The sequence below is a fragment of the Ptychodera flava genome, chromosome 3 (assembly GCF_041260155.1).
Source record: "Ptychodera flava strain L36383 chromosome 3, AS_Pfla_20210202, whole genome shotgun sequence".
Classification (NCBI taxonomy): Eukaryota; Metazoa; Hemichordata; class Enteropneusta; family Ptychoderidae; genus Ptychodera; species Ptychodera flava.
In genome coordinates, this window is record NC_091930.1 from 10,628,879 (window position 1) to 10,655,780 (window position 26,902).

Here is a 26,902-nt window from a genome sequence, read left to right on the forward strand (position 1 = left end):
TATGGAAAAGCATAGCATTAGTGAAAATATTCCCTGCCACGTAAAATTTCTTGTTTAAGCATCACACTTTGTATTACAATGTTAATTAGATGACACAATTTTAACTTACCATAACACAAGTGTCGATCTTGTTTCAGTGACAAGAAAAATATCAACTTTTTGAAAATGTTTGTCTCCATGATTACAATGTAAACAAACAAACACACGATCCAAAAAAAAAACACACTACACCAAAGTGTGCTTTATTTCAGGGGAGGCTATATGGGACTTACCATTTGGAGGTTTGTCTCGGTCTAGTACGGTAAACTTGATTACGTCACTGTTGTTAGCCAGGTCACTGTGAAAAGGAGGCGACAAAGATGTTACTAAGTTGCTGATTGGGTGAAATAAACAGAAATCAAGAATTGACACACTATTCAAAATATCTAAACCACCATTTAATCTAATCACATAGTCAAAGGGTTCCTCCCATATCTTTTTTTGAAGCAACTGGACCCCCTAGGATTATGTTGATTTGTTAAACTGTTCAGTAAAGGCCCAATTTTCTTCAGTCTTGGCACTAAAATTTATAAATGGTTTCACAAAATATGTCCATCGTGGTCGGTTTGTATACTTACAATAGGAAGTGTTCATCCCAGAATGGATTGGCAGTGTTTCTGACCGTTGCTGTCTTGTGTTTCTGTACTGGTGTGTCCATCTCAATGGTACAGTATGGGTCACCACAGGCCAGGCCGTTACCCCCTGCTAGGCCATTGGCTTTGATTACTGAAAAACAAGAGTTCAGTGAACGTCAGTACTGAGAATAAAATTCACAGATGGGATTAAAATGGGATAAATATGTATATAACAAAAGAACCAGACACAGTTATGCTCTGATAGTGGCAATGGACGCATTAAGGCACATTATCATATCCCTAGATTCACATGCCTGTGTAAAAGCTATGGGAAAAAGCGCCCGCCCATCAGTGCATTTTTGACGTATCACTTCACAGTCTGATGCCCCTCATTTGGGTGTGGGTGTCCAATTCTGGATCTAAAGTTCTACTCAGCTGTACGGCATACAGGCCGTTGCATGCTCAGGCCCTTCTGCCATACAACCTCGGTCTGCAAAGCCCATATCAGGGCAGTAAATATTGATGTACACCTTGGCCATAGATATTCAGATTCTCAAACTTTTACAATACTTTGCTGATATGCTGGTTGTGTGGCTTTATTAATATTTCAAAGGCAGTGGAAAATTCCAGTTTTCACCTTCTTGATCTTTGCTTTTGCTGTAAAAATCAAACATTTCCCACTTAAGAGTTAACATAGGGATGGCAGACATTTCGAATTTCAAATACTTGTAAACTTTTGGTGATTTGCATAGAGACTGCCTTTGGTTTTATTCTTGATTCAGCTAGAGCATGGCTTGAATTTCTTTTGAAGAAAATTTTAGCAAAAGTTTATAATGTGTTCAATTTCTAGTCACACAGTGCTTTGATAATAAACATAAAATAAAAATCTGCGCGCCGAAATTCGTGTGAAATTACCTACCAGTACACGCACAGAAACCTACACAGCAAAACTAACCTAACAATAGTAGAAAAGTACACACTCACACACAAACAGAACAACATACCTACACAAGAAAATAAACAAGCCTAGCCCGATTTTGACTCACCTTTCACCAATAATCTTCTGTCATGGGCACGCGGTGGCTTAGAGGGCGCGTCTCCCTGGAGAGTGGTTTGTTGTCTTCGTGACATGTTGGTCTGACCGAAAAAATATCATTTAATCGATCAAAGAATGCACAAATAAACAGCGAAACAATGACCAAAAAGTGGGCCAGCAGTCAAAAATACCAAATCCTGATTCCATGTCAGGTAATTTTAAGTCATTATTTTTACTTATAAAACTGAAATCTCCAAAAGGCAGAATCTCAGTCTTCAGTTATTTTTTCAAGAGCACTTTAGTTTTCTCAAGGGTCCACAGTTTGAATCAATTCCCATGCAAGTATTATATATGATAACATTTAACCAAGGATACATTTTTGTGACCTATCATTCTTTGCTATCAATTTTGTCACAGTAATTAAAGGCCCAGTACCTTTAATTTTCACTATTTTGTTTTGTACGGCAATTGCAAGTTCTTTTTCTACTTCCCAAAACACGTTTAGACACTGCTATCCAGCTTGTAAATACAGCACCTATAGATGTAAAGTGTACTGTTATTGTTTACATTTGAATTCTAGTCCGGACCAGAATTCACTTGTCAACAGTAACAATACAGTTTACACATGTAAGGGCTGAGTTGACAAGCTGAATACTGTGTATCTCAACATGCTTTTGGGAATAGAATAAGATATTGTAGGTGACATGTAAAACAGAAACCGTGAAAAAATAATCAAAAGTTACAATTACTGGTCCTTTCAGTTTCTGTATACACTGATAGCCAAACGGGGCAGTGATTTCCAGTGAACAGTACGTTTACGATTTAATGGCAATTTTTGGGCAAAAACGCCATCTTACACACTACATGTATATTCAAGAAAACAAATATCAAGTTCTATTTATCTACAGCACTTGTATCTCACTGAATTGAAAAAGACAGGACTGTTTGGTGTACTATTAGTCAACTCAACAGCAGGACAACATGGAGACAAAACTTGAAAGTGTTCAAATAAGGAATAACATAATTTATTGTAAAGTTTCCCAAGAGCACATCATGATCAATAACTGAAGTAAAGTACAATCTCAAATACACAATGCAGACCTAGCAATTATATAGAGAGACAAGAAGGTAAGAGAGTCAACTTCCACAACAAAAATTGAGAAGGGAACTGAACAGCGCCCTCTAACATGAAGTGAAAGAATAATTACTCACGAGTGGTTATGAATTATGTACAGATGCGTATCAAGAAGTGTGATAACTAGTTCAGGGAAAGTGCCAACATTGAGAAGGTAAATCTCGTAAAAATTGCTCAGAGAGAAAGAGAAAGAGATATCTATTGAAGATTTACACATACAATCACAATACTTGGGATTATATCACATAATTTGCATTTTACCATGACATTACCATCCTTATGTGGGTCATAGATCTGACAAATCAGCACAGATATGAAATTTTAAGACCAGAGAGATCTCAAGAGCCCCAAGCTGGCTTGATAGAAGTGGACTTAATATTAATATTTCAATGTTTTTTTCTTGCTCTGAAAGCGTACATCATTCCAATTATTCCCTATCCCCAAATTAATTAACAATGATAAACCAGAAACAAAAACAGACAAGCAAAAAAATTTATAACTTCACCCATTTTTTTCAGCGCATCCAGAGATCCAGTTTTATCAGCGAAAACAAGAGCAAACAAACAGCAAACAACTGAACATGCTTTTCAATTGGAGGGTATTTCTCATCCTTGTATGTTGAACTCATGAGGGCGCTCACAACGATTAATTTAATACTTCACTGGCTGACTTGTTGGACAAGTAGGAAACAACAATTATTACAAGCATGCTATGTGTATTACAAGTTATCAATATTTTGGCCAGTGCAAGTAATTTTAAAACATATGATATTCGTTTATTTAAAAGGGGGATTTTTTTATGACTTTTTCCCTACCTTCAAGAGCGGATGGTGTGTTACAACTTTCTATGGATTTAACAACATTTAGCATTGAATAAAAAGGGAAGTAAACATTGTAGGTTTTGAAGAGATACAAAAAGGTTAGACAATATTTGGTTAGCAACACAGATGTGTAAAGAAATATGGAATGTACAAAGGGAATGATTCTGTACAGAACTGATGTTTGATGAACAAATGTATCGGAAACTTTCAGTCTCAAAAGTTAGTCATCAAACGAGGGGTGAGCAGCAAAAAAATGGCCAGAGAAACTCATTTCCAACTCTTCATGATTAAACTATACAGCTGCAAGTCTTTCTTTACTGTATCAAATATGCCTTTATATCGGAAAAAAACATCAGGTGGCCCAAATATCACATGGCTGCCATCTTTGAAAAGTGCCCTATTTCAGGATGATAAAAAGTTGAGTTGGTGAAAAATAGGGCTAACAACACTAAGAAAAAGTGACACTTTAAGTAGGAGAGGTCCCACATTTGATGAAAAAGGGAGAAACGGACCCGGGTACAAAATACAAAATGAATGTGTTTTTCTATCAAAAAATCAAGAAATAAAGATGTGTTTAATTTTGGCATAAATTGGCAGAAACTGAATGGCCTAAGATTCTAAGAAAACATACTTGATGAAAATAAGAGGTAGAAATACTGATGGAAGCAGAAATATTCATACTCCTCTGCTATGCCAAGCAACCTATGGCAATGGCCTGAGACGTTAGAGAGAGCAACAACTCTGAGTCGCCTGCTACATCTCCAAGATGGCTGCCACATCTCCAAGACAGCTATCTTTGATGGCCACCCTCACTATGTATGATTATGCACATCATTTTTTTCATGAGAATGTCTGTAAATTGCTATGTTATTTTTGTCTCAAATAAAAAGAGACATATGAAATTAAAAAAAAAAAGTTGAACTCTTTAAGGGGGCGCTGCACCCAACAGAGCATATTTTGCTCAAAAATAGCTTTTGCAAATATTCATTCAATTTTGAGTAATTTATAAACCCAAGATTAAAATACTGGTTGAGTTTACCTTTGAGCTTGCCAAGCAGTCGTAAGTTGCGTGATAAAGAAGTGTTAATGCAAATCACCCGATTTCCTAGCTTCTTTTTTTTCTCCCAATTTCAAGATTTCCAAAGAATTTAATTTTACTCTGGCAGAGTGAAATTTTCTGAAATTTTCACATAATGTGCTTTAAATGCTATATAAGAAAACGACTATGTTGTTTGGCAATAAAGGCCTTACATTTTGAATAAGAGATACTTTAATTTTGCTAATCATGATTTTAATCACTTATTTATGTGTCTGTCATTCTACTATGCCATTTTAGAATGAGAATAGATAATGCAAAATTAAATAGTTATTTTTTGTACATATACTCTTGTTTCAAATGAAATACCGGTATTACATTTTAAAAAAATAACATTGTTTTTGACTTAAATTAATTTTTATCATTAATACCAAAATTGAGGTTTTTACCCCAAATATACACCCACTTCATCTTTCCAGTAAACTACTGCTACCATACTGAACTATAGATTCTCTGCCCTTCGAAAAATACAGGGTTTTCTTGCCATCTTTGATGATAAATATTGCTTTGAAAAAATCTCTGTTGGCAACATGCAGCTCCACCTTAAATTGGCTTTTGGGAAAAATGTATTCAAAAGAGGGAGAAACTTACCATGGGTTGAAATGATGAGCTGGTCGGATAGCTTGTGGAGGACATGATGATATCTTTCGGTAAGTTCTTGGCAGATATGGTGTACGTGGTCATGGCGTTCATGATGGCGTCGCGGACGATGTTTTCAACAATCACCAAATCAACGAGATCATCCTGGAGGAATCAAGTGATTGGTGTTCAAATGATGAGTGCAAATGTTGACATAATGGCAGTGTTCGCGGTTTCAAGTTTGTTGCTAAATATAGAAATAGACATCAGAGGCTGCTGCTCAAAATGCAGACAAATTTTGACAGTGTTGCAAACGTGACTGTTGTCGCAGCTTGTAGTCTGACTAGTACATATGTCTTTTATCATACATACTAACATATATTATTTAAGGGCTACTAGCCATAAATGTTGATGATTTTTATTCACTATTTTTGTTTTGTATGTCAATTGCAACTTCTTTTCCTACTCCCCAAAGCATGTTGACACCCCAAGTATTTTGATTGTCAACACAGAGTCTATATTTGTAAAATGCACTGTTAACATTTGAATTCCAGTCCAGACCAGAGTTCACCTGTTAAAAATAATAATGCAGTCTACACATGTACAGATTGAGTTGACAAGCTGAATACTGTGTATCTCACCATGCTTTGGGGAGTAGAACAAAATACTGTAGTTGACATTACAAACAATTAGAAGAAATATCATCAAACGTTACAACTGCTGGCCCTATTCAATCACTTCTCTACCTGCACTTGTCTCTTTTTTTTTTGTAAAATTTACACTACTCTTCTCGCTCTTCATGAGCTATATAAAAGCTGTGTGTCCTTGAAGTTTAAGCACAGTGCTGATCACATCCGCAACATTTTTCTCAAAAGTGCCTCACATGTATAGGATTGGCCGCTGCAGCCAGGAATCAGGACACTTATTCGGGCATGTATTTATTTCTGAAACATATACCATAGGCCCAAAAATCCTCAAAGCTACAACTTTAGCATTAATTTTTCCGTAGTAAAATATTCCAATCTTCTCTATTTTTAAATCAGTCCCATTACACAATATTACCGTGTTTACATCTGTTGAAAAAAGTTTTGTGATTTTTGTGATTTTTATCGGCCAATTGAACAAGTGACACAAACAGAGGTTGATAATATGTGTATGCATAGCCAACAGAAAGTTTATCTACGGTACATGGACTAATCATGGTTTGAAAGTAAAATCATGAAAGTAATATCAAAACTTGCAGCTATTGGGGCTTTAACATTATGGTATTCACAATTTTATGGTCAAGAGGTACAACTTTCGACTGTCTTTGGCGTGTCACAAATTTCAAGTGAAAATATCTATTTTTACATTTTCACTGTGATGACAGTGACATCAACTAGAATTAGACAGAAAAATAAATATTATAACCCGCATTGGACATCAAACGTTGTATGATGTTCAACCATTCTGTAATACATTACCATGGCAGAGTTTTGAGGTTTGAGGGTCAGTTTCAGGTCTGGTTTCCCATCAAACATGGCAGTGACTTGCACTTCTTCAGTTATACAGGCTACTTTGCATTGCACCTAAAACCAGACACAGAAATCAAATACATTTAACAAACAGACAAACTGAGCGAAATGCTGAGCGTGGAATCTGGCAGTATCATCTGGCAGGAATCTGAGTCTGAAAACGGCCGTATCAGCTGTTACTTCACATACAACAGATAGAAACGTCATTGATTGAGCATGCTGTGATTTGGAATGAATATCAAGTACTACCGGTGTACCGTAGTTGTAAATGTACTTATGAGATCAAAATGTGACTTTTGTTTCATATTGACGTTGGAAAGTAATTGTCCTCTTTTCTGAAATAAATCTTTCCGATGACATTTGAAGCTTCACCCTCAGAGTTACAACAAAGACAATGAACTTAAGTGAAACCTAAAATGAAGACAGAAAAGAGCTGATTCCAACAGATTGATGGATTTCTTGATTTATGGTAAATGAAATGCCAGTGGTAGAGAGGAAATGTATGTGAAGACCCATGTGAATGTCTGTCTCTGTGATAATGTCAATGAGAAATAATGGTCTTTCCGCACTATCACTGTATGATGATAAGTTAAAGCAAAGTATTACCTGCCAGTATAATGGCAAAATTTCATACAATAGGCAGGTTTTTGTTCAAAATATGAAGAACTTATTTTCTAGCTCTCTTAATTCATGTTTTTTTTCTACTAAGGAGATTACACTGAACAACTACCACACTGAACTGAGGTGATTTAGTATGTTCAGTTTTTGAACTGTTACACTAAACAACTACCACACTGAACTGAAGTGATTTAGTATGTTCAGATTTTGAATTCACAAATCAAGTGGTCTTCCACAAATTTGATTTTATAAGGTTCATCTGTTCTGTGTCACATCAGAAATCTAAATATGGAAGTTTATTTTAGGAAAAATCATAACAACATTGGTTATTGGTATTAGTTTTGAAAATTAATTTCTCATATATAGGGTGATATCATCAGCACAAACGAGGCAACGACATAATCAAACTTGGTACTAAAAAAGACTAACGTCCCTTGGTAGAATGTGCCTCGGGGACTGATATTCCAACTGTCAAATTTTTACAATACTCTCTTGTGGGGGCTCAATTTGAAGCTTACGGAGAAAATAAAGTTTTCACTTGCTTAGTTTTGTAAAAATCATGCTTTTTACTTTCCCCCATAGAGATAACACAGGGATGGCAGCCATTTTGAATTTCAAATAGTGGTAAAGGTATTGGGTTAATTGTTTCTCTAGTACTAGAATTTGCACAGTCATACCCAGTTTTTGTTCTCGATTTTTGAAAGAGAATGGTTGAAAGTTCGCTTGAAGAAGGTTGGAGCAAAAGTTGAAGTTTTTCATTTTCAAGGCACCAACTACTTTTAATAATAGGTACATCTTACAGAGATCCTTCAACTATATACAACACACATTACAATCCACAAGCGACTGCTTACTTAGGAAAAATAGGTCTTGCAGAAAGAAATGAAATACTACTCTGTAAACACAAATAATTACTTTGCAGCTACTAGTACCACACTGTCATAAGGGTACATTTGGACCGCCGTCTTATGAGGTTAATATAAAACACACAGCAACAAAGCCACTTTCCTTTTTTTGTCCGCAACACATGACTTCATAATAAACTACAGCGGTAGTGTTAGAGAAATGAAATAACAAACAAGCGATATGCAGGTGAAGAAAGAAGTACTGTGAACATGGAGGGATGAAAGGGCAAACAATCGAATGGCAAGGGGTGAAGTGAAATATAAAATGATCATGACAAGAGAGTTTCTGATGAAAAAAAATAACAAAACAAACTGAATGAGATGGGGATTACAAAAATTCATGACAATAAAGTCACTGGAGGAATGAAGTGCAAAACAATCAAGTACTTGTAGATGTGTAAACAAACCTGCATTTTGACCTGTATCCGTGGGAATATGCGTAAAACGCAAATATTAAGTAAATAAGGTGAGAAAATGCAAAATTAATGTCAGAGGGGGTGAGCAATGAGTCTTGCTGAAGAAAAATAAACAGTCCGTGGGGGAAAAAACGGGTCCAAGCAGCAAGCAGCAAACAAAAAACTGAACTCTTTATGTGTTTCTGTGCAAGCTTTTTAAATGAGGTGAATACAAGATTTACCGTGTGTGTTCTTCGTAAAAAACATTTGTTGAAAGTCAAAATGCAGAATAATAAATATTACAGAAGTGAAAAATGCTCAATGACATGTTTTGCAGTCAATTCAATGCTATGATCCTATACATTCCCATCTTCTACTTTCCTAACACTTTGTGTCTTGGTCTAAGCTGACACTGCAAAGGATCACTTAAAAATTAATATTGTGAAGTTGTACAAAGAAGGAAAATTTTGCAGGGCTGGTTTGCAGACTTTAAAAATTACTTCACAGGATACAGCAAAACTTCTAAGCCAATTTGTAATGCTCTTAGATGACACTTTTGGTACAGTACATATTTTATGGTGTTACATATACATACAAAAGAAGTCCAAAAATTGGATTGTAGATCTCGTTAAAAACTATCCTTTTTACTACATACAACTGCTGCAAGTATTAGTCCATCAAAAAAGCTGAAATTGTGTAGTTATATGTGTATGGGTGCTGTTCAAAATCTCCACCAGGGGGAAGTTGCCCAGTCACATGACTATCACATGACACTCACCTGACCAGCTAACTTTGCCACGTGGATGTCACATGTGGACAGTTTGACGCTGGCTGATGTCTGCTGAGTTGCAAAGATGACAAAGGCCACATCGGACGCATCCAAACAGCATGTCACCGTCTGTAATGACATAAATGAGGACAAACACATCATGATATGACATTTTTGTCCTATATGAAGTATCTTCCTTTTGCTATGCTTTCCATGATTTTATTTTTACACAGTTACACAAACAAACCATTAGGAACAGATCACAGCGTTATGAAAAATTAGCGACATATGAAACTGCTTACTCAGCAAATCGATTTGCTCAATGAAGTATATTAATTATCCAGTGGACTGTTAATGCTTGCAAGTTGTGTATGACCGGGTGAAACAACAGCACATTAACAGTGACCAAACAGGTGAACACTAGTTATCATGTTGGTCACGACGGAACTTGTGTCATGCGGGTAATTTTGGTTTTATTAATAAATGAAAAAGTGCTGCGTCACAAAACAGTAACAATGTTACTGTTTTGTGACGCAGCACTGTATGTTACTAACATACACTCTGTGCAGCAATATTCTCTAAACTCCAGGGGCAAAACTAGTATAGGTATCTATAATTGCCACATTTGATAAAACACAAAAAGAACTGACCCGTTACAAAATGCAAATACAGAGGTGGTTAAAACACAAAGACGTGTGCTCAAAGCATGTAAGAATATGCAAATTTCCTCGTTTATTCAAATGATGACATTGCTTTCCCTGCTCATTCTCAAAAACGTCATGTGCCAATCTTGTTTGGTAGTCTCAGTATTGGGATATGACAATTCAGCTGCTCCAAGATAAAAGCTTATACTTGTTGAAGGAAACTGTTTCGCTTTTATCTCAGTAATCCTTCACCTCAATGAAAGCAAGGAGATGTATTTCCCCTTCATTGTCGAAGGAAACATTATATTCTTGTATATTGCTGATATAAACGAGAATTTTCTTGCCCGAAGGTTTGAATCAGATCACACTACATACACATCCTGATTTTTGAAGAACTGAGTAATTTGATATGGAGTTATTGGTTACTTTATACGATTACTTTTTATTTGTGAACCTGTTCACCCCCTAATTCGCTGTAACCAGGTCCGCAGTCACCATTGACGACAGTGAGTTAGGGCTAAACCATTGTGGTGAAGGGGTTAAAAGACTGACTACACATACCAGAATGTTTCTAGGCCCTGCATCTGTTCTGATATCACTGAGTTTTGGTGGTAAGCTTCCAGTCTTTATTCTGTCGAAGGTTACTTGAACAGAGCTCTGAAAGAAATAGAAAAAGGAGAAAAGCTGTCAGCTGATGCTAAATGGCCGCCAAAAATTAAAAAAATACTGGGTATTTTACAGATAAATTTCAAATGAGGTCAGACCACAAATGCTGCATCAAATGTAAATATAAACATTTGCATTTCGTACAGTACAGAAATACAAAGCCTGGCTGCAAAGCAGCGGTTGTCGTACACCCTGGGAGTGTGCACAGCGCCCCCTAGAGGCAGATAACGTCAAGTCCCTTGGCATTAATTGCCACTGAATACCACTTGATCCGCTAGGAGCCTTGGCGAATGATAGTCTCCTGGACAGATGTGAAAAGACCATTAGTTATCAGTCCTTGGTAAAACCCCCCTTGCTGTTCTCACAGTAAATAGATATTTATGGCCTGGATTAACCTTCTAGGCCCCATTTCTCATGAAGGCAATCCATCTTGTCGACAGCAGTCATTGAAGCCCTACAGTGCCCTTCTTGAGGTCAATAGTTTTCCTACTCGTTGAATGATATCTTATTTACTCCAAATTTTTTTTTTGCACTATATTTTCATTTCATTCATGATAAACGCATCAAAATCACTTCTGGTGTATGGAGAAGTTACCAACAGATCCTACTGATTTCATTGCATGGCGTCCTTGGTAGAGTAATGTGTGTGTATATTCATATGTCAATGTTCAATTAAAGATCAGGAACTGAATAAGTTGTTAAAAGCTCTTCTTTGTACAAACTGCTTTATTTCTTTACCTTTTATTTCATTTTTCATTTTGCTAATGCACATGAGAAACAATGGGTTTGGCCATAGACAGTACCCTCGCCTCTACTGTCTGTTTCACTGCCAACATCGCACAATCAGGTGATCACACCACTATCACTGCAACTAAGTTTGTGGAAATTGATCCCTTGAAATTATTCAATTCAGATTAGTCGTGTAATTAAATTAGCCCAAAGACCAGAGGCAAGTTGAAGCCCAGCCAAGCCTGACCAACCTACTGTAGATGTGGCAAACTGTATGGGAGATTGCAAACACAATTATAAATAACAACACCCACGTTTTGATTTCATTCTGTGAAAGCCATCCATCAAGTTGTCCTCTGCAGATTGCCAAAGTTCAGAGAAGCGAAAACAAAGTACGGCTTCATCCAAAATTCCATGTAAGTTTTGAATGGGTCATGCTCAAGTTCTCAATGATATTTATTTGATATGTGCTCACTGAGTATTTAGCTTTGCATTGTTCAGGACTACTTTTGAATATCTCCCATAGTGTAGAACCATATAATGAGTTTCACAACTCTTGAATCTTGAATAAAGCAACTTACAGTTTTCTACATATACAATGATAAAGTTACAAAATTAGGGTATCTTCATTCTCAGTTTTTGCTGAGACTTAAAGTGTAAGTGTACTGAGTTGTAAGAACCATTCTAGGCTATAAATCTACTGCACATCATGATTTGACAACCACCAAACAGCATCATAGACTTGTTACTCACATCTATATATAATAAATAATAAATATAATATTAAAATATCCTGATATCAGATACATCTTCAAATCATGGAGTACAATGTAAACTCTTTTGCTAACAGTACTTCAAAAGAACTATGCTCAAAACATCTAGAAATCATGCTTCTTGTCTTTGGCAAGAGGAGACCGGAGAATGTATTTTTACAATAGAGAAATAACAGCTTTGTTACTTTGTAGCTATCAGCCAAAAGTAAGATTCACTCATTGGTCAGCAATAATAACACACAAAATACACATGCTTAGAAGGCAGCCAAAACATGCTGTTTATAGCCAGCATATCATCAAAAATATATCCTTCACACATTACTGTAGATAAATGCCAAACAATAAACCATTACCTTCATGCTTACAGATGTTGTATTTTTAGACCTTCAATCAACATGTTTACAATTGTTTTAAAGGACAAAATGTTTATATATTTATCTAACCTTTATATCTTGTGTAAATTTGCTTCTATTTTGTTGTATAACCTTCTGAACAGCTGGAGTATTTTTTTCCTAATTTTGGGGGAGACTATTTTAGTCCCTGTGTAAAGTGTAAAGGCCTTTCATTAATAAACAAACAACTTTTCTATACAATGTTGCAATTGCAACAATGTAACAATTGAAAAAATAGTGATAAAATTATAACCAAAGTGCATTGTTATTAAACATACACATTACTCTTTTGCCATCATTAAATAGTACTTGGTACGTTCAGACTGACGACTTTGCGTCGGCCCAGGTCCCGACCAGGGCCGGGCCGACGTAAAAAACCAATGTGGACACGCTGAGTCGGCCCTGGGCCGACTCAGTTTGGTCCCGGTTAGAAGGGGGGGTTCAGGGCCGACTCAGGGCCGACGCAAAATTTGGTCCGACGCAAATCGCCAGTGTGGACACGTTACGTCGGCCCTGGTCCCAGTTGACCAGGCCTCCGCTATGGATCGAAGTTGAACTAGTCACACTATTCGCACAAAACAAACGACGTTTGAAACTAAAGTTTACACCTATCGAAAGTTTTCAATCCAGTCTTTACATTTTAATATCATCCCATGTACGCTGAACTTCCCACCAACCTTTGTTCCGCAAACGAGACCATGTCATTCGATTCCACAGTGCACGTAATAGACTAGAGAGGCATGTCAAAAATGCCGCGCACTGGTTATTTCTCCACCGCGGTCTTACATATACCATATGCTCATCCAATAAATGGTGAAGGTCTCTCCGATGATTAAAAGGGTGAGTGGTAGTCATATTTGCCCTTCTTGTGCGTAAAAACACAGGAAAATCATGAACAGTAGAAACAGCGTGCCATATTCAAATGCGCCATTTTGAACTTTGACAGGTCAGAGGTCACAAAGGAAGGTAAAGTTACGTCGGCCCTAATTCTGGTACCGGTAAGTGTGGACACGGACCAAATTTAATCCCAAAAGGACAATTATTTTGCGTCGGCCCAAATTTCAGTTGGGTTGCCAATGTGAACAAGATAACTGGTATAACTTGTATATAAAATGTATCAATTACAACAATGTTGCAAAAGCAACTAAGAATTACAATTGTAACAAAAGAGCATTGTTTATTACACATAAACATTACACTTTTGCTAAAGAATGACAAGTGAACCCCTTAATCCCACAGAAACTGTTTCATTGGACTTTCTTGATGAATACTAACGAGACAAGTTATCATATGCATACCAGTACCTGTCATGCCAATAAGAAAATGAGTAAACAATTGTTCGTATGGAAAGGTCCAGCAAGTAAGTTGAAGACTTTTGTTATGTTGTTGTGAATATCTGACCCCCAAAAAATGCTATACGGTAGTTGGGATGTTTTTCTAGATTAGACAGTGCCGTTTATTCATGGAAAAGATATTTTATGCAAGTTTCAAAGATGGCTTGACCTCTAACCAGGTTCCTGCCTTTGTCCGCTGTGTCATGTTCATTCCATGGAGAAAATGCAGCTCAAATTGTAACACACACTACAGAATACCATGGTGTAAATGAAGTCAGCAAGGCATTTGTGAGAATAAATCATTGCCACAACTGGAAACAGTACACTTCACCAGAATTTTCTGAACGTCACAGCTATCGGGTTTCAGCATAGTTTGCTACATGCAATCACGGTCACAATCGAGTGCCATTTTCTTCAACACCTACCGAAGAAATTTCAAATGCCTTTCAAAGACTGAGCGCTGCATATTTCAAAATCTGTCACTCAGTCGTCAAGTGCCTCTTGAACCTTATGGATTTTTAACTTTGTTATGGTACTAAGAGCCATAAACCCAGATAATCCTTCACCTGTACCAGTAGACTGGTCAACTCACCCTATTGAAAACACTGGGAATACCCACAGCACCACTGTGTGGAAGAGAAACAGTTACACAAAGTCAGAGTATAAATTCTGGAAGCAGTGATTTGGGAGAAGTATGGCCTAGGATTGTCGAGGACACACAGTTAAAAAATACCGTCAATGACACTGCGCTTACATTTCTTTTGATGTGGCAGGCCAGAGTGAGTATATTTACCTAAGTTTACCCCTGTGAACATGTACCGGTATACCAAGTTTCAAAGCAATAGGACGAGCGATTTCAGAGAAAATGATTTTTTAACCAAAAATGGGGAAAATTACCCCAAAAATACAAATATGAAAATTTCACCACAATTTGAAGACACTGAACTAGGTATGCCTCTAGGTACATGCATAGTTTCAATGCAATCAGAATAGTTAATTTTGAAAAAATGATTTTTTGACCAAAATGCAAATACACAAATTTCACCACAATTTATACATATGTGACAGAAGACAACCCTAGGATTAAGAGTATCAAGTTTCAAAGCAATCCAACAAATACTTTGGGAGAAATGATTTTTTGACCAAAAATGGGAAAAATTGCTCCCAAAATACAAATATGAAAATTTCACCACAATTTGAGCAAATCTGATGGAGGCCAACCCTAGGACAATGCATACCAAATTTTCAACCAAATCTGGTTTTTACCTTGTTTGCATATTTTCGACACTGACATGTTCATTTGAACAAATTCACATCCCCACCCTTGGATGTACATGTACCGGTACACCAAATACTAAGATGGTAGATGTTGCAGTTTAGGAGTTTTGATGTGGACGGACATACATCCGCACATACTAACATACAGACATACGGTACATACAGACATACAGATGCAGCTGACCTACCATATAAGCTCTCTTTGTTGTATATACCTATACCAAATGTGAGCTAAAAAACGGGACCTTTAAAATTAAAGATGTCTGATAATGTCAACTTTAACAGTAACTTTCTGAATTTCTTGTCCCTAGTCTGGAAATTGAATGTCACTTCACATATTACGGGCAGATAACATACAAATTACTGGCTTTAATGGATAACTTGTTCAGATTATTTTGCTGGCTTTAATCGTTTAATACCGTAGATAAAATTTAGGAATCACTGAGAATTACTGATATTAAGAAGGGCTTTACTAGATTACATTTCTGGTTCTGTACTACAGTAATGCAAAAAAAAATGTCTTGGGTATGACATCTAAACTTAAGGACATGTGAGCTTGTTAAATGATGGAGACAAGGAAATCAAAGGAACTGCTCAAGTTTTATTTCTAAATATGCTTTACTTGGAAGACGCTGACATGTAATTAAAGGGCAAGTAGCCGTAACTTTGGATGATACTTTTCACTATTTTTGTTCTGTATGCCAACTACAAGTTTTCACTCTAATCTCCAAACATGTTGAAATAGAATTGTTTAGCTTGCCAATGCAGCATCTATTTTTGTTAAATGCACTGCAACAGCTATATTTGAATCCAGTCCAGACAAGAAATCACTTGCCAACAATAACAATCTAAGTTTTAACATGTACAAGTTCAGTTGGCAAGCTGAATTCTTTGTACCTCAACATGCTGTATGGAGTTGAACAAAAAAATGTAGTTAATATTGAAACAAAAATAGTGAAAAAATCTGCAAAAGATAAAGCTACTGGGCCTTCAATACATGTTTTATCATGGCAAAGGATACATATCATTGCATACATTTGCAAAGTGACAAGTTACCATGGAAACATGCCTAGATCATACCTATCAAAAATACCTACCAGTAAAATATAATAATGAATTATTAATTTTTGCATAAACCAATACTTACCCATAAATATCACATAATTGACGCAGCTACCTTCATCTCAATTCATGTGATGGATATGATGGAACAAGAAAAAATGCATAAATAATCGAGTTTGGGAAAATCTCCAGGGTGCCGTAAATATTGCAGAAGAACTGATTCCAACCAATTTCATTAATTTCAAGGTACATATGATTACAACATGTGCAAAAATCAAGTAGAACCTTGAATGATATTTTGTGGAAAGGTTATTTTTTGTTCAATAAAGAATCATGGAAGGACACAAAGATTATTTTTACAAAGTTTTCCCTACTTTCGAGTGGACTGGTCTAAACTTGCCATATAGAAACAACTGGCTTGTACCAAAGTAGGAAAAGAAAAGCGGTCAACCCCCTGACACAAACCAATGATGGTAACCCTATTGTTTCCTATGGCAGGGTTTGACTTCTGTACCCAGAAGCAGACACATTTGCAGGTTATAATTGTACCAGGTTAAGGCATAAAAATTGCCGGCTATCAATATTCATGCTACGGGTACAATGTTCATTGATTTTACTGCACTGGGTCCCTAAAGTCATTTTACCAGGGTTCTGTGAATGTATCAAATCAACCTTATTACAGGATAGCAGAAAGCTGCTGAGATTCACAAAGCTGTGTGCCAAACTTTCCCTCTAGCTACATAGAGTAGGTATAACAATCGGTTGCCATAATAACGACACAGTAGATCTTACATGTGACAGCAGTTTCTTTCTTATAGTACTCCCTATTGAATACTGGCCAATGTATTGGAATACCTAGTATTTGGCTCATCAACAATTATACCGGTATATCACGCCATACGATGCACATCATTGTTGTTATTGATTGATGTGACCGTACCTACGTATGTCTGGATTGGACATTCATTTTGGTCACATCTTGTACGATTGAAAGTCAATTCCAAACATTACAACACTCTGCAATTCATGTTGTGTTCAAATGGCGGGGGGTAGGGGGTGGGTGGGTGGAGAGTCTTGTTTGCATTATGCATGCTTTAATTATCCACAGGGCCTATATAAGTAAGAGTACCGTAATTGTAATGCATCTGGCATCACATACTCTGCTTTCGTTACAATGCTTGAAGTTATTATTATGCATATTAGATATTACTCATGTTGAATAAAAAAAATACAGTCTTGAATATTAAAAACAACGAGAGACATAAAAAGAATATAGTCCAAACTACCTGAAATGACCTTGTCCCATAGTCCATGTTCAGTACTGTCCGCATTTACACGTACGTTAGGTGAGAGTGCATGTCTGGTGATTGATTGGGAATAATATCACACATGTTCCCTCTTGCGGAAATTGAAATATATATACCGGTATAACATCCTATTTTCTCTACAGAAATTGAAACACAGTGGTTGGTGTGGGCAATCTAAAATTTCAACCACTGATAACATGATACTTGTGTTATATTTTTACAGTTCTAACCACTACGTCACCATGACTACACAGCTAGAGGTGGTTCTGAAACAAATATTTTTGGAGAGCTCCTACAGAATGAAATGATAAACACATCAAAAACTAATAAAAGAGACTTAATCTTTTACTTACTAAATATTTTCATGCATAGTATTTGCATATTATGTAAAGAGCATCTGTTTAGGAAATCATCGCAGAATCATACAGAACTGTTCCTGGCTTTAATTTCAATAGACTGATGATATATATATAGGGAAATGTTTTATGTAAGTATTGACAGACTCTTCTCAATGACATTGCTTCAAAGCATCTACGGTACATTGTAAATGAAGACGTGCATGTGGGCGTATGTATAAATTTGTAAAACTGCTTTTGCGATAACATGAACCAGTTTTATTGAACACTGCCAAATGATAGTATCAGAATATAAAAAGGTTATCAAAAATGCTCCGAGGAAATCAACTGTACGTGAGGAATTTCCAAATTGATAGAGGGTAAAACAGCTTTATACAATTTCATGCAGAATTATTGGGTGGATATTGCAAGGATATTGCAGCCGCAGGCAGGCAGGTGTTCCTTTTTTCCACTACTCATCCAAGCTATGTCTGAGGATGGGCCACAGCTGGCATAAACCAACTTCCCTGGATCATCCAGAGAAACAACGGAAAGCCCTGACATAAAATTAATTGATCCACAAAGGCGTTGGGAAATCTAGGTTGTGGAACCGGGAGAGTTATTGAACTGTATGCTTTCTATCTGACTGGGAATCAAGAGGTTAGAGCTAGGGACTGGGGCAATAGGGTGTGCGCACCTGGAAGTTTAAAGACTTAAACTTTTGCTCTAAACATTCCTTAATGAAACTTTCAACCATTCTCTAAACACATCAAAATATACCGGTAAATCAGGGGTCACCGTGCAAAGTTTTGTACCAGAGAAACAAATTAACAATATACCTTTAAACAGTATTAACCAATATTTGAAATTCAAAATGGCCACCATCACTGCAGTGTTAACTATGGGGAAAATAAATTTCAGAATTTTGAAAAACTAAGATGGTGAAATTTTTCTTACTCCAAAACCTTTAAAATGAGTTCCCATAAGTGGCAGACAAGAAAAGAACGGTAAAACTTTGAAAGTCCAAATATCTGTCCCCAAGGCACATTCTACCAAAAGCAGTGACTGCAAAGAGTCAACACTGGCCCACCACAAGGGTGAAGAAAACTACCGAAACTACACAGAGACCCCAAAGTCCACAAACACAAATGCATCCCAGCCTGCACTTCTGGTGCATGACCCATACGTGTATGTAACACCTGTCACACATGAAACTACCGGTAGCTGCACTTTGACCTCTAGCATGGCACCATATTTGGGCATCCTGCAAAAACCCGGTGATGTCATAGGCGAAACATCTGGGTAAATACTAGGTTACAAATTGTCTGTCAGTTACAATATTTTCAGAAAGCATATTCTGGTGATAATCGTAAAAAATACTAACAGCATTTTGATTTACTTTTAGTGTATAACAAGCTCCACACATTGCATAAGGTATACCAGTACTGTATCTCGTTATAAGTTTGTTCACTACAGCCCGTCCAAATGAGAAGCATGGTCGTATTACCATATTAAACATATGAAAGTACCAGCAATTTACGGTACGCTGGTCAGCTAGCTGGGGACTGGTTTTGTATGTTATAAAAATAGACTGTTATGAAAAGTCAGAATGGGAGTCTGAGTGATATGCAAAAGAGATTCTTATAAATAAATATCCATGTACAAGTATATCTACCATACTGAAATGCCTTGGTCTTACCATGCATAGTTAACTGCCCATAACGATTGATGAAATACACGCTTCTGTACCCATACACACGGCTACAAAAACAACAGACTTCAGTTTAATTTACGCTATAACCTTTTCATGGATGCAACTGAGCAACTGCAGATGTCAATATCAGCCGATCAAATGGGGCCCACTGCCATAGCATGCAATGAATGAAACTCAGAGTCTCATAAAGTATAATTTTCACGATGTCGTGAATAATTCATGAGGACATCCAGGGAGATCGACGGCACAGCTGTGGGTCGACTTGACGGCCACATGTACATGTAAGCCAACGATGAGCTCAGTTCATTAACATCCAGCGTCTGGTACCCGTGTCCCCTGTGTGAGTTGGTGACCTGATTCTATTTCTAGGAAACCTTTTCTGAGACAACTGTTAAAAAACAATTACCCTTTTCTAACAAGTTTTCAGCCTAAAAATATGTAAGGTCAAAAATTGAAAAATCTTGCTAACTAGGCTACAGATAAAGTTTGATTATATGCAAATTTGATGTAGTCCAATATGGCAAATTTGACACAATGTTTCAAATTTATTACAGCATGGCTTCTATACATGCACTGGCAATGGTACCTTGTTGTTCATCAAACTTTTCATTCAAACCATCATCAACTTAAGCAAAAAGCCTGCATTTTTTTCCCATCAAATCATTAAAAAGCCTGGATACATGACTCCAACCAATGTGAGATGTTGAATCCAATATTCAATAACTTCGGTCAAAATGCCAGTATCAGCTTTCTGAACGTCAATATTTTAGCTGTTTATCAGATCAAGAGACTCACTTCGGATAAAAAACAAATTTTTAAAAAAACACTGAAAATTGCCATAAAAAAAATCACATTAAGATGAAAAATTGCACCATTATTTTTCAAACGATTTGTGATTTTAATTTGGCCAAAGAAGCCAGAGGTGATATGCTTTCCAGAGTAACCATAATTTGTTTCTGACAAAATGGCATGATTTATTTATAGCAAAGTTGAGCTTCAGAACGCCTGTATATTAGAATTAGTAAGGCTACAAGCGGCCATGAAACAAACAAAATCTCTACTTTTGTTGAGGAGCCAAAATTAGAACTTGTATTCACATATAGGTGTCACATGTATAATAAGTACGACAGATATTCATACAGGCACCAGATGTTCCAATCATTACAGCGTATGACTAGAATTTGCCCCCCGGAAGAATGAATGCAAAACTTCCAAAAACACACAGACAGATGTCTGCAGCTACAAAGTGATCAAAGACATAAACACCAATTACCGTGTGCCACACTGCAATTTAGTCTTTATTTTTGCCGAGAGAGTTTATGATTCACGATTAATACCTGACTGAAGTTCATTGAAAGTGCCAGTATGCGCCACATACTGGTACACTGAATGTGAAATGTCATAAAATGCCTATCAATATTATTTTTGAAATATCAAAATTACACAATATTGTAAGTAGCTTCAAACTCTTATTTTTCATACTAAGAAATACATGAATCATGAAAACAGCAAGGGATTCATATGTATGCAATCTCAGATATATTCATCAAGTGATCGTAAATTTTCTCTTTTTTCTTTTTTCAAGACACATTCATATCATGGGTTATAAAATTGGATATTATGTAACTAACTCCCCAGGACATACGCGCATGTGTTTTAATTTATATACAAATATATTTCACACAAACACTGATGGGAACTGATCAAGGGGCCATCCCTAACCTTTGTGACCTCAATTTGCATAACAACAGTAAGGTACGTACATTGTAAATCATTGAACCCACAAGGCTAACATTATCATCAAGTGGACATACATGTAGTAAACTTTAGCATTTGCGAGCTGGAACTTCAATAGTTTCCCAAACAAAGGGAATGCAATTTCGATATGACCTATGACCTTGCAGCCTGTCCATGACCTATGACCTTGCAGCCTGTCCTGAGAGGCATATGAATCAAGAGACTGGTTGCTCGTAACCTTCTCCTGTGTCATTTACAAAAGCATTATATTGCAAAACCTGCACAATGACTTGTGAATGTACACACTGCAATTCCTTTCAGACCACAAAGCGAACAGCCAGGTCACAAAGCACACAGCCAGGTCATTCATGACATTGCTTTGTTAATCAACTCTCCTGGAAGTTGAAAACTATGAACTGCCTGCATGATGACGCCGTGCCGCACCTTTGCTATACCACACAGCATAAACACAAAGCATATAAAAATATTCTTCCAAAACTTCCTGATTTTCGTTGGCAGTATTTCATGGCAGGCATTTGAATAGCATGTCAATGACATCAGCATGCATGCAAATCACTTTCTTGTGTGAGATGCAAGTGTGATAGAAATTTGAAAAAAACAATCTGCCATCTTTTTTCATCTCTTGCTTTGAATAACTGAATACCGGTATACCGGTACAGTATACACCCCAATAGACATGACAAAATAGGGAGCTAGTACCAGTCTCTTATATTCTATGTGAGTGTCAATATCTTCCCGTTGGTCTGTTTGCAGGATTAGACAATAATTATTGTGATTATGATGACGAGGATTCGACTATGATTTCTAAGCACCACCAATGATGGACTGAACTGAAACTCAAAAGGTTCAGTCATGAATGGGTACTCAGCCAAGCCAACTCAAACCTTATGGTCAGACATACGGCGTACAGACACGACTGAATCTCTCAGTCTACATGCATATGTACCTACAGTGTACGCCAATATAATCATACATTTGCATATGCATCAGAGCAACTCAAGGAATTTGCCAGTGGGGGTACATGTACCGGTATTTTGTACCAAAATAAACCTATAAAAGAAGATTTGCTCAGAGAAACCTTGTCATGGTCACTTTGACATCAATCTGATTCCTAATCACATACAACTGTGGGCACTGTATGAAGACTGATTTATGAAAATTGGCAATGAAGCCTGGACAATTTGAAGCACTTTAAGCGCAGAATTCACCTACGAATACAGTACATGAATGTGCCAGCTGAACTGAAACTCCAATTGTAATCCACCAACTCTATTGAATCACTGAATTCACTGATTGGCAAAACCCAAGCAACACAGTACGTCCCCGGTAGAGTCTTTTCTTGCATTGAGACTTGACAGAAGCAAATTTCAATATCAGAATGCCGTATATAGTGCAGCATTTATCACACAGACTTTAAATCAATCTCTTTTTACAATGAACCTGCCATGCTGCCGAGGAAATAACTTTGTTTTCTGACTCGTTTATCAGGCTTTGTAGCTGACTTGAAACATGATATTGCTAATATTGATTTGCACATTACTAATTTACAGAAAACAGATAATCAGCCCAGTGCAGAGCGACACGTTCAACTGAACAGGTATTGTTCATGCAGACAGAGGCAGAATTGTACTGGGCCAGGTCCGTCATCCACTGATAGCAATTTTCACCAATTCTAGCCAAATCTACTGTTTTATCAATTTGTACGGTTCAATTGTGAGCAAATTGACTTGGAGCCACAGAATCGGGGAATAAAATTTTACACGCAATGCATCTTGTGATCTATACAGATGTACAGGACCTCCAATTTGTATTCATGATATTTCACTGGTATTGCTATTTGTGTGTGGATTCATTTTGAAGACTGAGGGGCAAGCCATGTTTTCATCATCATGTTTTCATGAAACTGATCAAAAACTTAATTTATCCTGATAACGTTCACATACATAGGAATAGCAACCATTTTCAACTTCAAATATCAGTAAATTTTAGGTTTTTCGTCAATGATTGCAACACTAAAATATCTACAGTGTATGATTACCGAAAATTTAGTCTCATTAATCAAGACTGCACATGGGGCCCTCATCCAACCACCTGTAACAAAAACTTGGGAAATGCCAACCAAAAATCTCTGAGCACAGATGGAATGATTCAGATAAGAGCAATGCATCCTGGGAGCAACTGATCCAGATGTAAATTATGTTTTGAGAAAAAGTCACAGAACATACAGCTTCAAAGTTAAGTAGAAGTGGCTTTGGAGGTACATTTTCTTGATAATGAGTGGGAACTATGGTAGTATGACTTTTTATGTCCTTAATTAGATGCATCGTACTTGTCCGTATCACAGCATCTTGGCTCAGAAATATATGTGATTTCCCCATACTGTGTGGGAGCGGCTTGACGACAGCCCCCAAATACGGTACGGTCTGGGTAAATGTGGTTGTTTTCTTGATTTTGAAAGAGAATTTTGATAGTTTCCTTTAGGAAAGTTTGAGCAAGAGTTTAAATCTTTCAGTTTCAAGACGCATACTACCTTAATAAAGTCATACTCTAATCAAAGTAGCCAATGAAAATCCTGTTACCCTCCCATCCCTATTTATAAGGTGTAGTGGTCCAATTTTGTGTCAAAGAAGAACTGGATTGCATTAAAATTAAATTTGGTTGTGATAGGCTGCAAAAATTGTGATTATGGATTTTCAACGTCCAGATACAGGTATATAGGTTTATGAATGATCTCTAAATTACACCCCTCCCCTCCCCAAACCTAGGTAAATGACTGATAAGGGTAACAAGGGTTGAAGCTTACAGGTCATGCTCCAACCCCACCCCCCTCCCAACACCCCTAACCCTGCCTTTGGGTAGAAACTGGGAAAACTGTCAACAAACAAAAGGTGAAAATGTGAGAATAAGCCAACTAACAGTGTACCGGTATGTATGAACTATGTATTTTTTATACATCATACTTGGGGCATAACAATTTAACCCCTTGCACTCATTTAATAAAATCTGTAACCACTTAAACTGCGTCAATCAAGACACTTCAAGCGCCTTCCTATTTTTCAAAAAGTACCATTGATATAAATTGTTTTCACCATGGAAACCATTGATTGCGCAAAAAATTACCAGCAAATTAGACCACATGTGTTTCCACTTAATCATTATTTATTTATTCTGTTGGGGAAAAAAACTTCAAGATAGGGAGATTATCCTTATAAGTGCCCCATATCTCGGTTATGTACACTTTTAATATTTTAGTATATTAAAATTTCCCTTTGCAGCTGTTTGGAAAATACACTGCTGACTGATTTGAAGATAAAATTAATCTGAGGTTTGACAAAGAGCTCTCAAAAATAATATGATCATAGTATTACATTATGAAGCGGCCACTTCAGACAGAATAACAGAACACTACTTGGCACTGAGTCGTGATAGAACACTTTAGGAAGGGTGGGCTTTAATAATTAATTTTCAGAGATAAGCTATATTAATTAATCACATGCGACTTTTAAGTCGTCACAAATGCCCTCCTGTCATGAGGTGAGAATGCAGCAAACAGTATGTTCTCTACTGTTTTCTTTCATCTCGTTAGGTTTGTTAACCCTTTGAGCGCCAAAGTCAATTTTTGTCGCCTTTATATAATATATCCCTGTCAATTCTTTTGAGATTTTTGCTAAAATTAAAAAAAAAATGTAGCCAAATAAATGTGATATATATTTGGCCAAAAATTATGAAAATATTTTTAGAAAAATTCATAAAAGTTAATATAATGTTGCACTAAAATTTTGGTGGGAAAAATTGCAGCGCTCAAAGGGTTAAAAACATTTAAAGGAAGGGGTCATTGAAACTGCACTCAAAGGTCTTATGGGACCAATGCAACCATTGCAGTACCGTGTATCTATGGTAAGTTGGCGTTTGACAAAATTTAAACATGTTTGTCATAACGTACATTGTAAAATTTGAATACCGGTACAGCAGTATGTACATGTGAAATATAACATTGCTTGTGAACAAGAAAATCACACAGGCGCAGTTCCAATGACAACCTTTTTGTTAAACTACCCACTGACTTGCTGGAAGCATACAAAATCTGACGTAATATAATCAACTTTTGTGCTAAACACTGAGCAACACTGGGTAGCATATTTTGTGGGAAATTAAATGTTTGATAACTTTTGCCTCTAAAGTACTCATGTGTGAATTTTACCATCTACAATGTTTGTCTGGATCTGTACAAAATGTGAAAAGCTTTGTCAAATGTTCACACAGCTAACCACAGAAACGCTGATCTACAGATTGTGGTTTTATCATTCTAGATTAGCATCCATTATTTTGACATTATCTCATAAATCGCTGTCTGCGACTAAAACATTTTCAAAATCATCAATGCTTATCTTTTCCTGCAAATTAACAAATTTAAAGTCCCAATAGTTACCATTTGTCACTATTTTATTTATGTGATCGATTTTTATTTGTTCCTTTACAATTCGTCTTTTTCAGTTACTTGTAAATATTCCATTTTCCTTAACTTGTGATGGACCAGATTTGCAAAGATGATTTTGGCCAGTTTTCAGACCCTATATTCTTTGCAAACATGTTATCTACTTCAATCCATCTTTACAAGCAAAATAAATAAAATTGTCAAAGGTTCACATTAAGTGATAGAAAGACTCATATAATCATTCTCTGATATTTTCAGAAGAATTATATTGTTTCAAACTGGAATGGTTCGAAGGTCTTTGAAGACTTTGCAATAAATATTTGATGTGTATACTGTCACCTTTAGCTCTTATTCTTATACTAAAAACGTCATTCTCAAATACATTGCAAATTTAATAAAACAATTCTTTCATGCAAATCTGGAATTTTGCTATCCGCTGACAATTCTAAAAATTTGTATTTACACTGCTGTTCACAATACACACAAAGTCGCCGTTAGTGCAGTCTTAACCAACACAAGGACCATTATCACTGGTTCAATTCCAGACAAGAGTTATCTGTGTACAAACACCACTATCTGATACAAAACTCAGTGCGACTACTTATCAAAAGTCAGCAACTACATCGCTAAGTGACCGTGAAAAAAAAAAACTAATGTTTTCTGCACTTGAATTTTATCAGCTAGCCAACATCATCTTGTGAAATGTCACTTTATCTTTCCAATGTCTGATTGCATACTGGTACTAGGCATTACAATTTATATATCCACAGCCCAGAGCTTTCTGTACAGTACAGTCATTCCAGTACCAGTGACTGAGTAAATCTACCAGTAAACGTGCACATTGTGTTATTTCCTTCATCACATTTTGCCACTATAAAAATATGACAATGAGCCCTCCTGCCTCTGAGTAACCTCCTTGCAGTATTTGTGAGAATCCCTGTCAATTGCCCAGCACATAACTATCAACTGTACAGTACAGTTGAAATTCTAGATG

At 36.6% G+C, this 26,902-nt stretch overlaps 1 protein-coding gene across 18 annotated transcripts in view; it reads right to left on the minus strand.

Moving 5' to 3' along the window:
• The window catches only part of LOC139129534 (phospholipid transfer protein C2CD2L-like), a 78,358-nt gene that overhangs the window by 32,416 nt on the left and 19,040 nt on the right, over positions 1-26,902 (minus strand). For 12 of the 18 annotated variants that reach the window (XM_070695184.1, XM_070695185.1, XM_070695182.1 and 9 more), the window contains exons 2-8: positions 10,687-10,782; positions 9,491-9,610; positions 6,744-6,848; positions 5,293-5,445; positions 1,661-1,751; positions 618-765; positions 273-337 (exon numbers count right to left, since the gene is read on the minus strand). In XM_070695184.1, the coding sequence (XP_070551285.1) occupies positions 273-337; positions 618-765; positions 1,661-1,751; positions 5,293-5,445; positions 6,744-6,848; positions 9,491-9,610; positions 10,687-10,782 (778 nt within the window). Of the gene's footprint in view, positions 1-272; positions 338-617; positions 766-1,660; positions 1,752-3,599; positions 3,630-5,292; positions 5,446-6,743; positions 6,849-8,724; positions 8,737-9,490; positions 9,611-10,686; positions 10,783-26,902 lie in introns of all 18 variants that reach the window. The other 6 variants (XM_070695180.1, XM_070695179.1, XM_070695169.1 and 3 more) reach the window with 2 other exon arrangements.